Source organism: Calonectris borealis, chromosome 1, assembly GCF_964195595.1.
Source record: "Calonectris borealis chromosome 1, bCalBor7.hap1.2, whole genome shotgun sequence".
Taxonomy (NCBI): Eukaryota; Metazoa; Chordata; class Aves; order Procellariiformes; family Procellariidae; genus Calonectris; species Calonectris borealis.
Window position 1 is genome coordinate 19,397,046 of NC_134312.1, and position 15,020 is coordinate 19,412,065.

At 38.8% G+C, this 15,020-nt stretch overlaps 1 protein-coding gene across 1 annotated transcript in view; it reads left to right on the forward strand.

The window, feature by feature from the left end:
* Nucleotides 1-11,103, forward strand: part of TAFA5 (TAFA chemokine like family member 5) — a 323,788-nt gene extending 312,685 nt beyond the window's left edge. The window contains exon 4 of the mRNA XM_075146176.1: nt 7,449-11,103. Coding sequence (XP_075002277.1) covers nt 7,449-7,457 — 9 coding nt within the window. The 3' untranslated portion in view covers nt 7,458-11,103. The remainder of the gene's footprint in view (nt 1-7,448) is intronic.
* The last annotated feature ends 3,917 nt before the right edge of the window (nt 11,104-15,020 follow it).

A 15,020-nucleotide genomic window follows, 5' to 3' on the forward strand; every position in this document is an offset into this window, starting at 1 on the left:
AGTCTAATGGAGAGTAGAGACTAACAGTAGACTACCGTGGCCTGAACGAAGTCACGCCGCCACTGAGTGCTGCCGTGCCGGACATGCTAGAACTTCAATACGAACTGGAGTCAAAGGCAGCCAAGTGGTACGCCACAATTGACATTGCTAATGCCTTCTTCTCCATCCCTTTGGCAGCAGAGTGCAGGCCACAGTTTGCTTTCACTTGGAGGGGCGTCCAGTACACCTGGAACCGACTGCCCCAGGGGTGGAAACACAGCCCTACCATTTGCCATGGACTGATCCACATCGCACTGGAACAGGGTGAGGCTCCAGAACACCTGCAATACATTGATGACATCATCGTATGGGGCAACACAGCAGAAGAAGATTTTGAGAAAGGGAAGAGAATAATTCAAATCCTTCTGAAAGCCGGTTTTGCCATAAAACAAAGTAAGGTCAAGGGACCTGCACAGGAGATCCAGTTTTTAGGAATAAAATGGCAAGACGGACGTCGTCAGATCCCAATGGATGTGATCAACAAAATAACAGCCATGTCCCCACCAACTAGCAAAAAGGAAACGCAAGCTTTCTTAGGCGTTGTGGGCTTTTGGAGAATGCATATTCCAGATTACAGCCTGATTGTAAGCCCTCTCTATCAAGTGACCAGGAAGAAGAACGACTTCAGATGGGGCCCTGAGCAACGACAAGCCTTTGAACAAATTAAACAGGAGATAGTTCAGGCAGTAGCCCTTGGGCCAGTCTGGGCAGGACAAGATGTAAAGAATGTGCTCTACACCACAGCCGGGGAGAATGGCCCCACCTGGAGCCTCTGGCAGAAAGCACCAGGGGAGACTCGAGGTCGACCCTTAGGGTTCTGGAGTCGGGGATACAGAGGATCCGAGGCCCGCTACACTCCAACTGAGAAGGAGATATTGGCAGCATATGAAGGGGTTCAAGCTGCTTCGGAAGTGGTTGGTACTGAAGCACAGCTCCTCCTGGCACCCCGACTGCTGGTGCTGGGCTGGATGTTCAAAGGGAGGGTCCCCTCTACACATCATGCAACCGATGCTACGTGGAGTAAGTGGGTCGCACTGATCACACAATGGGCCCGAATAGGAAACCCCAGTCGCCCAGGAATCTTGGAGGTGATCACGAAGTGGCCAGAAGGCAAAGATTTTGGAATATCCCCAGAGGAGGAGGTGACACGTGCTGAAGAAGCCCCACTGTATAATAAACTACCAGAAAACGAGAAGCAATATGCCCTGTTCACTGATGGGTCCTGTCGCCTTGTGGGAAAACATCAGAGATGGAAAGCTGCTGTATGGAGTCCTATATGCCAAGTTGCAGAAACTGCCGAAGGAGAAGGTGAATCGAGCCAGTTTGCAGAGGTGAAAGCCATCCAGCTGGCCTTGGACATTGCTGAACGAGAAAAATGGCCAGTACTTTATCTCTATACTGACTCATGGATGGTGGCAAATGCCCTGTGGGGGTGGTTGCAGCAGTGGAAGCAGAACAACTGGCAGCACAGAGGTAAACCCATCTGGGCTGCCGCATTGTGGCAAGATATTGCTGCCCGAGTAGAGAACCTGGTTGTAAAAGTACGTCACGTAGATGCTCACGTACCCAAGAGTCGGGCCACTGAAGAACATCAAAACAACCAGCAGGTGGACCAGGCTGCTAAGATTGAAGTGGCCCAGGTGGATCTGGACTGGCAACATAAGGGTGAATTATTTATAGCTCGGTGGGCCCATGATGCCTCAGGCCATCAAGGAAGAGATGCAACATATAGATGGGCTCGTGATCGAGGGGTGGACTTAACCATGGACACTATTGCACAGGTTATCCACGAATGTGAAACGTGCGCTGCAATCAAACAAGCCAAGCGAGTAAAGCCTCTTTGGTATGGGGGACGATGGTTGAAATACAAATATGGGGAGGCCTGGCAGATTGATTATATCACACTCCCACAAACCCGGCACGGCAAGCGCTATGTGCTCACCATGGTGGAAGCAACCACCGGATGGCTGGAAACATATCCTGTGCCCCATGCCACTGACCGGAACACCATCCTGGGCCTTGAAAAGCAAGTCCTATGGTGACATGGCACCCCAGAAAGAATTGAGTCAGACAACGGGACTCATTTCCGAAACACCCTCATAGACACCTGGGCCAAAGAGCACGGCCTTGAGTGGGTCTATCACATCCCCTACCATGCACCAGCCTCCGGGAAAATCGAACGATACAACAGGCTGCTAAAGACAACACTGAGGGCAATGGGTGGTGGGACATTCAAGCATTGGGATACACATTTAGCAAAAGCCACCTGGTTAGTCAACACTAGGGGGTCTGCCAATCGAGCTGGCCCTGCCCAATCAAGACTCTTACGTACTGTAGATGGAGATAAAGTCCCTGTCGTGCACATAAGAAATATGCTGGGGAAGACAGTCTGGGTTACTCCTGCCTCTGGCAAGGGAAAACCCATCCATGGGATTGCTTTTGCTCAAGGACCTGGGTGCACTTTGTGGGTGATGCGAAAGGATGGGCAAGTCCGGTGTGTACCTCAAGGGGATTTGATTTTGGGTGAAAATAGCCAATGAACTGAATTTTATGATGTCAATTGTTATATGATATTGTATATCATTATTTCTATGGTTGCTATCAATGGTATAGCAGTGAAAATCACCCAGATTAATGAAGAATTAACTAACTCCGATGAAACCGAGCAAAGTGCAACGATGATAGAACTGAATGAGTGCAGCAGTACCGAAATGAGAACTGGCTTCAGGATGCAACAGCCCAACACCACACACCATCTTTCTGGCCCTGAAAGACTGTTATGACAGATGATGCGCAAAGTTGTGGACTAAAAGAACTCAATGGACATTTATATATATTTATCTATATATATGTATGTATATGTATTATATGTATATATGTATGTATATGTATTATATATGTATATATATAAAAAAGATAGTGGTGATTAATTGAAATGTATCGAAAAATGTGAGACCTAAGCATAACGTAAATGGTATGGAATAAGGGGTAGATACTGTCCTAGTTTCGGCTGAGATAGGGTTAAATTTCTTCCTAGTGCTGTGTTTTGGATTTAGTATGAGGAGAATGGTGATAACACACCGATGTTTTCAGTTGTTGCTAAGTGCCCTCCTAGTCCAAGGACAGCTCCCATGCCTACTGACTGAGCTAGGTACACAAGATGGGAGGGAACATAATCAGGACAGCCAGCCCAGCTGGCCAATGGGGTATTCCATACCATGTGACGTCATGCTCAGTATATGAACGGTAGGCGTGATCCAGGAAGTACCGCTCGCTACTTTGTTATCGGTCAGCGCGAGTGGTGAGCAATTGCATTGTGCATCACTCATTTTGTATATTCTATCATTATTTATTATCATTATTCTCCCTTTTCTGTTCTATTAAACTGTCTTTATCTCAACCCACGAGTTTTTCTCACTCTTACCCTTCCGATTCTCTCCCCGTCCCACTGGGGGGGCGGGGGGAGTGAGTGAGCGGCTGCGTGGTATTTGGCTGGTTGTCAGGTTAAACCATGACAGTGCTATACAGAATCCTAAGACTCACAGAGATATTTTTAAGATTGTAGTTGAAAGTGTAAAATACATGGTTTAAACAAGTAGTTCAGCTGTTAGGCAACACTGAAACCTCTTTAATATGACCAATTACTTTGTAGGCATCCAGAAAATTTTCAGAAATCAGTGCTGGAAACTTGATAGATAGTTCAGAGTTGTCATCACAGAGTACCAATATAACTTCAACAGGCTACTGTAGCAAAAATAATAACTTTGGTTCACTCTGACTTTCATTTTTATTCTAAAAATACAGAGTGGAAACCAGATGAAACTGCTAAAGCTTTACCAGGCTTGACATCGAATTGTTGGTATTTATGTGGATTCCATTTAAAATAAAAGGTCAAGCCAGACATGCTTGAAACTCAGTCCTGACTCTGAAAATATTTGCCAGTTACAGTAAGCCTGGCTCAATTTTCTGGTTTGTGATGAGAAATTCAAACATTTTGTCACTAAATTCAATCCTAGACACTACACTGAAAGACAGACAGAGGTTTTTAGGTGGGATTCTTTTGGTGGAAAGCCTGTGTAAGTCAGCAAAGCACCACATATTCCCATCTTCTCAAGGTGACTTGCATAACTTGTTTCCTTTGTCTTTGACCATAGGAATGAACCAATGAATTATTTTATTTTATGTGCCACTAGGGCACAATTGGAGATAGACTGTCCCTTATTGTACTCCCTCCAGAGTAAGATAATTAAGTGGACTGGGTAATAATTGCTCTAATAAGCCAAACATTCTCAGGACATATTCAAGCCATCCAAGAACTATAATAAGATATATATGGTCATATGAAATGTATTGTTTCTTATGCTTTGGATTATCTATTAATATGCAGTCAGGAAAATTATTTTTCCTCTGAGCAGAATTCTCTGGAACACACAGGAGCTTAGGCTTCCATCATGTAAACAGTCAAATAACGTACAGTGGTATTTTAATCTCTGGTACTAGATGCCCGCTCAATATCTCAAAGTTGAACAAGCTCAAGAGCTCTCCAAACTTACAGCCAGAACATCTGGCTCCTTCAGAAGGAAGCAGAACCTGTTGTCTGAAGCACTGGGGAGAAATTCTGACTTCACTGAAGTCAGTGACAAACAGACTTGTGCAATGGTACCTAGAACTGACATGGCTACTGTGTAGAGATGGACAGAAAAGAAAATCTTGTACTAAGTGATTGGTACCCAGGCTCTTTCTAATGTGATGCTGCTGCAAATTTCCTACTTGAAGGGAAAAAAGGAACAAAACAGTGCCAACAGACCTTTCCCAAGCTTTAAAGCAGTTTTGTGTATGTAGTTATTGAATTTACAGTTTTTGTTGCAATTTATTGACCTAATTAATATTCTAGAAATTGCTGCCAGTCATCAAGAGCACCATTCTCCTTTAAACTTGCCTATCAAGGATGTGGTACTTTTCATGGTTTAAATATTAGTATAATTAGTAAACAAGTGGTCATTTTGTGGTCATTTTGGGAATCCCTCTTTTCTCTTCCTTGATCTGTTCGGTTTTCTGGGGAGTGATTAATTTACCTGTAATGAGGAATGAAAGGGGAAAAAACAGGAGGTGGGGGGTAGGTGTGCATTCTCTTCCTCTTCTCTGGACTCTTCATGCTCTCTCCTATCCTCTCTCTCCTTTTTATCTGTTGTTCTTATTACCTATCTTACTTCTTTTTCATGCCTTCATTAATAAACGATGTTTAAACTTCCCTGGCTAACCTATGCCTTTTTTCCCCCCTCTTATTCCATTTTCTCCTGTCATTGTCCAAAGCTGTAAATTCACCTCCTGTTTTCTAATCTGTTCCTCTTCCTGTCATCACTTTATTTCAAGCCTGCTCTCTGCCCTGCCTCAGCATTTTTAAAATGCATAATTGTCTCCCCTCTTCTCTCCTTCTTTTAAAGTGTTGATACCATATTCACGCAGCAGGGATGTGCAAAGTGGAGACAGGGATAGTAAGTCAGAAAGAAAGCTTTTATATCCCTAAAATGACAAAGCAGCAGGTATCTGCAAATGAATGTGGTTGTACCTGAATTCTCTCTCCATCCTGGGAAAAATATGGTAGAGAAGCACACTATGAAAACATCGAACACACAGTCCATCAGCAGTTTACACTGTTGCTTTTAGCTTTGGGCCATTCCAGCGTAATTCAGGAAAGATGGAGCTAAGTCAGCCTAATTCTTAACACAATAATAGTTTACTTTCAGACCTAATAAACCATAAATCTTTTGCTTTGTGTCTTGCTGCCTAAAAAATATTACTACCTTAAAAGTTGTCTTCTTTTCTAATGGGAAGAAAAATAGGGGGCATAGCAGAAACCCCAAGAAAGAGTATAAAGGAGAAACAGAACAATTAATAGAAGCAAAACTATAAAATAATTTCTCTTGCTGAATGTATATTTAAAAAGGGGAATATACCACAATAATCAACCAGGTTTTTTGCCTTCAGCCTGTCTGAGGCCATGTGGTTTGGAGATCTGATCACTAGTCCGAAAAGGAAAGGCTGTTTGCAAGATTTCTGGGGTGTTTTTTCCTGGAAAAGGTGAGAGGACAAAAGCAGAAATCTATGACATACACTTTATGCCTTATAAGGAAAGTATTCATCTATCTATCTGTCTGTCTGCCTGTCTGTCTATCTATCTATCTATCTATTTTTCTACATACACATATAGAGAGATCCATATGTTTCAATCTGTCACTAAATTGATTTGGAGGCAGGTATTTCTTTCATTTACTGCTCTGAGGGTTAGGTTAAAAACTCTAAATGTAATACACGGCTTGAACCAAGTGAATTGGATTTTCTTATTTGTTTTTCTCTTTCACATTTACTGTTCAGTATTTTTTGGAGTTATGCATGGTATTTCCATCAGTAATAACAGTTCTGAGTATTTGGATACAGAACAATGCCAAAGCAGAAGATAGTGTTTGAACATTCAAACGGCATTTTGTAACAATCATGCTTGCTTAATACACCTCAAAACATTTTGTCTTGTACAGTATCTGTGTAATTTCGAAACCATTTCTAAACTGTTATTTTGGCTGAGCATGAGTAGCTGGCTCCTTGTTGCAGAAATCAGTCATTACTTTCTCATTTGTGCTGTCTTCCAGTACTCTTGTTTTCTTTAATAGTGTGACCTTTGGTTCTGTTTCTCTTTCAAACCACTGCTTCCATTCCATTTTCTTTTAAACAGGTTCATCAGGCAGTCCTTTGCCCATTTTCATTCTTTTAGTTTTTTTCTGCTGTGTAACTAAAACAATTTTCTCAATTGTTAAATTGACTATTAATAAACATTATTTACATTAATTTGCACTTGTAATAGCATCACTAGAGGGCAGTATTGATTAAATTAGGCGCACTCTAGTGCTCATTTAAAACTTAAAGGCAGAAAAGCCTCCAGTATAAACATCCTTGCATTTTTAATAAATGGTCATGGCTTTCATGTCCATTTTCCATCATATTCTATACCTAAAAAGTAATAGTCATCTTAATCGCCATGTGTATTAGATATTGTTATATGTAACTTTAATGCAGGTAAAAGAACATTCTGTGATATTATTTTTATGAAAAAGAATGTGCATGGAGCTTGGTAGAAAGGAGATGGCATTGAATTTATTGTAAATTATCATTTATATTAATGATTTTATTAGAAATAATGATTAAAGTGTTAATTTTTAATAATAAATAAAAATATAGGTTTGTTCATATGTTGTTTCTCAGGGAAAATGTTTGCTGTGAAAAATAAATATCTTCTAATTCATTAACTGTCTCCTTGAAAAATCTCAGTACAGTATATTTTAAAATAATGGACAGCAAAGATAACCAGGATTGTAAATTAAGACACTGACTCATTTGTTCTTATTGATTTACAGGTCTCCTGACAAATGCAGCAACACAGAATCCTCGTAGGAGTGGTTTAGGCTCTGTGTGAGCTACCTAACTTAGCCAAGTTTCACTGCTGTGGATCATCATCTGTTATATGTCATCAACTCAACTGTCTGTTTCTCTGTATCTCATGAATGACAGCATAATTCCTCTACATTATGAGCTGAAGTTTGTTCTACCATACTAAGGATCACTGGACTAAGGAATATAGAAAAAGAGATATGCTTGGGCATTAGCAATACAAAAAAGTTCATGGTTAACGTTTCATCTGCGTTATACACCACTGCTGGACTTGCTGTTACCTACATGTTTTAATCCGAAGAGTCTGCTACAATGAAGAGTATCATCCCAATCAGCCTTAGAGAAGACTGTTTTGCCTATGGGAGGACACAGAGGTGCAAAATAGAAACTCTTCTTGTGCCCTAAACTGTCTGAATTGCTTTTATTTTCTTATACTTTCAGTATATACAATAGACCAAAGAGCAAAATCTATTTTAAAGTGGACACAATCTTACTGTTAACAGAGTTATGTCATTAAATTGTAGGAGGTCTCCACAAAGACATGATTCCAGCTTTCACAAAGCTGAGATGTTGTTGTCCAGCAGAAGTCTTTATGGAAAGCTGCAGTAAAAACTAACTCAGAGACCTGCTCTTGAAGCGCCATGTTCAAGAGAACGTAATGGAGCACTGAGAGAAAACGACCTATGTTTGAAAAACTTGGACAAAAAGAACACAAACTGTCTACATGGCACCTTTATTCCTCTGTACTTAGATTGACTTTCTCGTACTAAAATCATTTTCAGTTTTAACCAGTTAAACATGCCTCTTCTACAGTTCCATTTTTGATAGTTAAAGTTGGATAATACAGTATTTGCAAAGAGCATGTTTGGTCATCTGTGGCCTATGTCTCATCTGATACACCATTTAGCACCAGAAAGCAAATTAAAGAGAAAACAAAAGTAACACTTGTTTGAAAGAGATCATTAAATGTATTTTGAAAAGCCTAAAGTTATATATTTAACAGTTTTTATATGTTGTATATTTGTAGAAAAACCTATTTAACAATTAACGTGATAACTCTGACAGTCATGACAAGTGGTTCAGAGTTAAGTTGTGTTTTATTACTTCAGTTGTCTCTGAAGTGACTGGTGTCGTTTGCTTTCTTCCATTGGGACATTCTGGATGTAAAGCATGACCAGAGAGGACTGTGTAGAAAAAGCAAAGAATAATGTTGTTTATATCACATAAATGCATTCAACCATTGCACTGTTGGAAGGCATTTTTTATTTTTATTTTATTTTTATTTTTTGCCTTTATGTACTGATAAAAATAGAGTGTAAAATATTTTACTCATTGCTCTTCATAGCAAGGTTTGTTTTTTCTTTCTTTCTTTCTTTCTTTCTTTCTCTCTCTCTCTCTTTCTCTCTCTCTTTCTCTCTCTCTTTCTCTCCCCCTACTTGTATGTAAGGGTCAGTTTGAAGCCTGTTCCTTGATCCCATTTTCAGTGTTTTACCTCACTGTTAGAAAGCCCACTTTTTTGGCATTATTGGTTAGGGAAAATTTAGCAAAGACAGCATAGATGAGGGGGAAATTATGATAAAACAGAGAAACAAACAAAACCTTGTTCCCTTTTACTGTACCTTTCGGTATGTAAGTTTGGTACATATTGGTATGATGCAATCAACAAGGGAGCTTAATTTCTTCCTGGCAAATGTATTATGGTTTCAAGTATACTACCTAATACTCCAATTAACTTTTAGTGTTATGCTAGTTCTATTCTACTAAAGAAAAATATATAGAGATTGTTCAAGTGACCATAGATAAAAGGTACAAAAATGAAAAGTTGATTAAAGAATTTTTTTAAAGCCTGCTCTAATACTGAGGCTTATTTAATGCAGAGGTTGCAGAAAACATGAACTATAGATCATTTTGTCTTCAAGTAAAATAAATATATACAAAATTCTTATTTAATCTTAGGATTTTGACCAGTGTCAAAGTAGCAATTAAAGCCCAACCACTTGAAAAGTGTTATGGACTGACTGCACTATAAATGACCAATGTCAGGTTTAACATGTCATGCAATAAATGATGGTAAATACATTTACTGTACATGTAGACCTACAGAGCCAGATCCCTCACTCTACCAACTCTCTGTTTTGATTTATTTTAAAGGGAGTGTAGTAGCCTTATTTAGTAAACACAGAACAATTAAAGATGTTACATCATTTTTGTTGCTTTACAGTATTTAGTTTTGTGTTCGTTCAGCTAAATTATGAAAAATAAAGAAAATCCTTTTATAAGTGAGACTTTTGTTCCCTGAGCATGACGTCATCAAAGGAATTTCACCAGACGATAAAGTGGGGGCACCTTATAAATAAGACTTAGAGATGGAATGGGAAATTGAGGACATGGGTTGTGTTTTGAAATGGAAGTTTTACCCTTCCCTTTTCAGGTCTTGGGTACCTTCATTCTGGTGTGCTCAGTTATAGATCAGATTAAGGTCATTTATTCTCTGGAAACCAGATCCCACTAGAGGATCTAAGAACAGACATGTAAAATCTTTTCATCTAAAATCATATCTTCCAATCAGTTCTGAATATGCAAGCTTACATCTTTGTTTTCTGAGTGCTTTAAATGCTCAACAAAAAGTAGATGTACATCATTTATAAGGTTTACTCTGGACAAGAAATATCAAAGAGAAAAGATTCTGATTATTCATCAGAGACGAATTCTAGTTGCTGAGTCTCCTGTGTACAACAGACACCTCAAGGCACTTAAAATGTGTTTTGTACTTTTCCCTCCTCCCCCAAAATGTACAGTTTCAAACAAACAAAATATACTGGCTGCCTTTGACACTGTGAATTACTACTCTAAGAGCAAGTGAAATGTTCCTCGCTCAGGAACAATATGTTTTCAGAATATTGTGAACTTCTAATTTTACAAAACTAAGTTACATAAAAAAATGTTTGTTTCTGAAAGTATTTTATGTGCCTCTTCCAAAGCAAAATTTGAAACACAGAGGGGAATGTCTTATTTGAATGCTGTTAAATATCCTTTATTTCTCAGCTTGCAAACACGTAACTTTTTCAAAACACACTTGAAAGGGAACAGAAGAATACAGAAAAACGCATAATAGACTAATGAAAACAACCTCTAGAAATGCAGTAAACCTTTAAACATTTTTTGAAAAAAGCTTCTCTGTAGTTTTCTGTTAGCCCAGGCAAGGACAGATGTAAATACTGCTTTAAACATCTGGCATATCAAATGGAGCAAATATTAACACTATAGCAATCAATATGACACATCATTCACCGATTTCATAATTATGCTTTCAGCTTTCCCCCCCCTCCCCCCAATTCATTTCTTCTCTGCAGTAGCTCAGGTTTTATGCATATAGTGTCCTCAATCATTCACTTGTTTACTGAAACTGTACCCACATGCTGTTGCACAAATCTTTAAACCAGGCACTTACTATCTAATATAGCCTATTCATCACAATCGTGAGTACTAATTAGAGTTTCCAGAAGAAAATAAAGAATTCAACACTGTATCTGAAAAGCCTATATTGCTATGAGGAACAGCTGAACTAGAAGGTGGTGAATTGATTGGTTGACAGGAAAATCACAGCACTGACTGACTGGGCCACTGAACTAGCGGAAAGAAAAAAGCACAAGCCAATACTGGATGTAGACACAAGAAGCAAAAAAAAGAAAAAAAAAAAAAGAAAAAGAAAAGAGAAAAAAAGAATTGGAATATTTGTTCAAGGGGAAAAAAACAGAACCAGCGTTCATCTCATAAACCTACATATATGCAGTATCTTTCCCAATAAAAGAATACAGAAGGTGGCATTTGCTTTTAAATCTCTTTGTATGATTTATATTAAGAATAACATATACATGAGTATAACCAAAGACCAGAAATGGGATGACTAGGGGTGTTGCATACATCTATATGAGCAGTCACTCCTTCCATTAAAGGGACAAAGTGAGAGATGACAGGAAAATGGAAGCCTTTGGCACACAACTTTCCAAGATTTAAAACTGCTTCAGATGAAAGGTTGGATCAGTAAGATGTAGAATAGCATTTCCTCTGAGGTTTGGAATGGACCTAGTGAAGACTGGGTTAGAACCACCATGAAATAGTGGAAAATAGCCCAGTTTCCAATTCCCATGGCAACCTTTAGCAGAACAGGCTTAATCAGAGGAGAATTCCTCTAGTGGCAAGAATCCTTGGAAAGTGAAAGACCCCCTAACTACCATACTGCTTCCCAGGGAGCACAGGCAGCAGGTTACCATTGCTAAGGCTTGTAAAAGCCACTCTTCGTCAGCATAAATTATATTAGCCTGCAGACCAGCTTGTTTTTCAACGAACTTCAAGATGGACTAAGGGTAAAATGGTTTCCAGGCACTTTAATTCCTCCTGCTCCAAACATGCAGAAAATACTTCCCAGAGTTCCCAATAACAGTAGGAATTTTGTGGCTGGAATTGGGTAATGATTCTCTGAGGAGAATGATTAATGCAAATGAAAGTGATTTGACACCTTTGTGGTGAAAATCATAAGGGACTGAAGAAGGTGGTGCATATCCTTAAAGCAAAGAAAAGAAGTAACTTGTGCTTTTTTTTCTTCTATCAATCAGGTATATTTTATAAATGATGCTTTTTTTATTTATCCTACCCCCTTCAAAGAGAACTGATGTCAATGGAATGTGGGAACTGTCAGAGCAGTTCAGCCAAGTGCTTCCTTTTGGTTGATGCCATGTCTTACCTGGAATCTTTTTAAAATTACTGGCTTCTTCAGGTGGCAAAATATATCATAGCCTCCCTGAAGTGAAGTTTCTTCTGATCTTCCAGTTACTGTTTGGTATGTGCTTCACACCCTAGAAGAATGCAGTCTTTATATATATTTTTGCCTTATGTAATTACAGAAGTTACAACTAAGTAATTTTTTTTTATTCTTTTTTCTAATTTTTTTTTTCCTAACATCACAGAATTGATACTATATTGAAGCAATGAATCTCAGACTGTGCTTAGGCGAATAAGGATGGACAGAAAACATCTGATTTCAAGTTGGGGCTTGAATAAAGAAAGGAAGCCAAGAAGGAAACTGAAAAGGAAACAAGACCAGAGAAAATTAAAGATTTTTCATTTCAGAGTGTTTAGTATTTAATAAGTACTTTTTAGTACTTAGTAAGTGCTAGGGGAGTCAAAAGGAGTAAAATTTGAAACAGGGAAGTAAAAAAGCAAATGTTATTTTAACTGCAGAGATGAGAATTTTACTGATAATATGGTTGTCTTTTTTTGAGATACAAATTCCATTAAAATTTGAGACCCATGGGTAATATGTAAAAGGTAATTCTGTCACCGATTAAAAATAAACTAAAAAATAGGAGAAAAGTGGAAATAAATTACAATAAGCCAGAATAGACGGTGACTAATAAGGAGCCATTCTGTGGGAGGACTGACACAAGTTCCTGTATTGCTTTTGACTATGAATGAAATATGAACACTGAGATTGCATGGTTTGTTAGTATCAGTAAATTACAGAGATTAGTGAAGATATGGGAGGCATATGAAGATCTGCAGAGACAAAATGGGCCACAAAATATTACAAAAAATGGAAAACTGAAAATCAGGACTTTTGGTTTATCATTTCTCATTCCAACAAAGCCATTAAGGCCTCAGTTACATAAAACTTTAGGACATATGTAAAAAAGAGAAAGACTTCTTTCATTCTGCTCTTGAGACTGTTACTAATGTTAGTTTCAAGCTGCTCAGTGCCTAGGTCAAGTCACTGATTTCATATGATAAACCTATATTAGCTATGTCTTTTCAGAGCCCAAGCAAACCATTGGAGGACCCCTAGGATACATATCTGTAGTCACAAGGCACAAGGTGCTAGTGGCACTGATATCCTCCACAGCTGGCTTGGACAGACCATGAGCACAATTTTCTAGGTTTGATGCTGCCAACATTAGGCTAGTGGAAGTGATGTTAAACCACTCTACTGTGCTGCACTGATCCAAAATGACCTGTGCAAATGAACAAAGTTGATTAGTATGTAATCAAAAAGCAACTTTTCTAAAAGTATTACTAAATAACATGCAAAGAACAGCTGAAGTAAAAAACATATAGGCTGTTAATGTAAAAAAACCTAAAATGGCAAAAGAATGTAATAAAGGGAAAAAATAAAAGTACTATAAAGAACTTTCAGAACAACCATGAAAAAGTTTAGCAGTAGAAACTTCAAAGTGTCTAAGGAGTATAGGATCTGTAATCAAAGGAACAATGTAAGCATGTGCAGAGAGCAATTTAGGTTAGCTAAGGAGCCTAAGCACTGTCTCAAACAGTGGCTTAAATCACCATGAGCAAGTGTCTGTCTTCCTTCACTGCTTAGGAAGAAGCCTATGTATATTGCTATACACTCAAGGAGAGAGACAGGTGGTGTAGTATGGGTTCTTCCACAGGCATAACAATACATGTCAGCCACCTAAGGCAGAGACTATAATGACAGGAAATGTTGACATCAGCTGTCATCCAAAATTACTTACTGAGTTGTGAAGGTGCTAGAAGAAGAAGGTTGGCAGTAGCAACCTGAGCCCGTTGTTAATGTACAAAAACATTGCACAAAACAGGAGCTCGCAGTCCCCAGTGGCAGTAAAGAGGGCCTTCCCATCACAACGACTAATGCAAATGCAAGGGTAATATATTTACTCCTGTATGTAGGGTAATATATCTACTCCTGTTTATGCAGAACATATCCACATGGATAGATGAGAACAAATGTGGGCTACTTCTGTCCACACTCCCCAGTCATTTCTACACAAATGCATTTAAGCAGCCTCCAGAGCAGAAATGCAACATAGACTACAACTTTAGTACATATTAGCCTGACTGATACGCTATTAGCAAACAATAAAAGAATACAGTGAGGCTTGAAGAAAATCATGTTTAATTTGGCACAAGTTACAATCCTTCCTCAGTGAAGCCACGTAGCACTTGGTTTTCACCAGTCAGGTTTGTTTCTTCCCAGAATTTTGAAGAGAGCAACATGACAGTGATAATGTAACTTCCAGCCCATGCAAAGCAAATCAAACGAGTTTGAGCTTTGGAAGGGCAGGAATTCTAGCTGAGTAAATAACAATGACCTCACTTTGCAGAGGAAACCAACACTCACAAAAATGAGAAAAATCAAAATAATTGTAATGCCAGCCAAGCTCCTTTTTATCTCATTCTTACTCGAACTATTACAATCATAGGAGAATCTTCAATATAATATACTCAATAACACTTAGAATTCTATGCAATCATGTGCTTGTTTTCATTTTAATAATTTTTAAAAGCTGATAGGACATGTCAGGCTCACTTTCTCCAAAGATCCATTTACTCTACTAGGAAAGAGGAATGCAGAGAATACAGGTTGCACATTACTATGTTCCAGGTACTTCTCACTACATGGAGACTCTGGAGGCAGCAGGACAAACGTGGAAAGAGTAGAAAGCTTTGCCTCAGAACAATTGAACCTTGTGGCAGGAAAAAAATCTATTTAAGGGCCTGAAGCC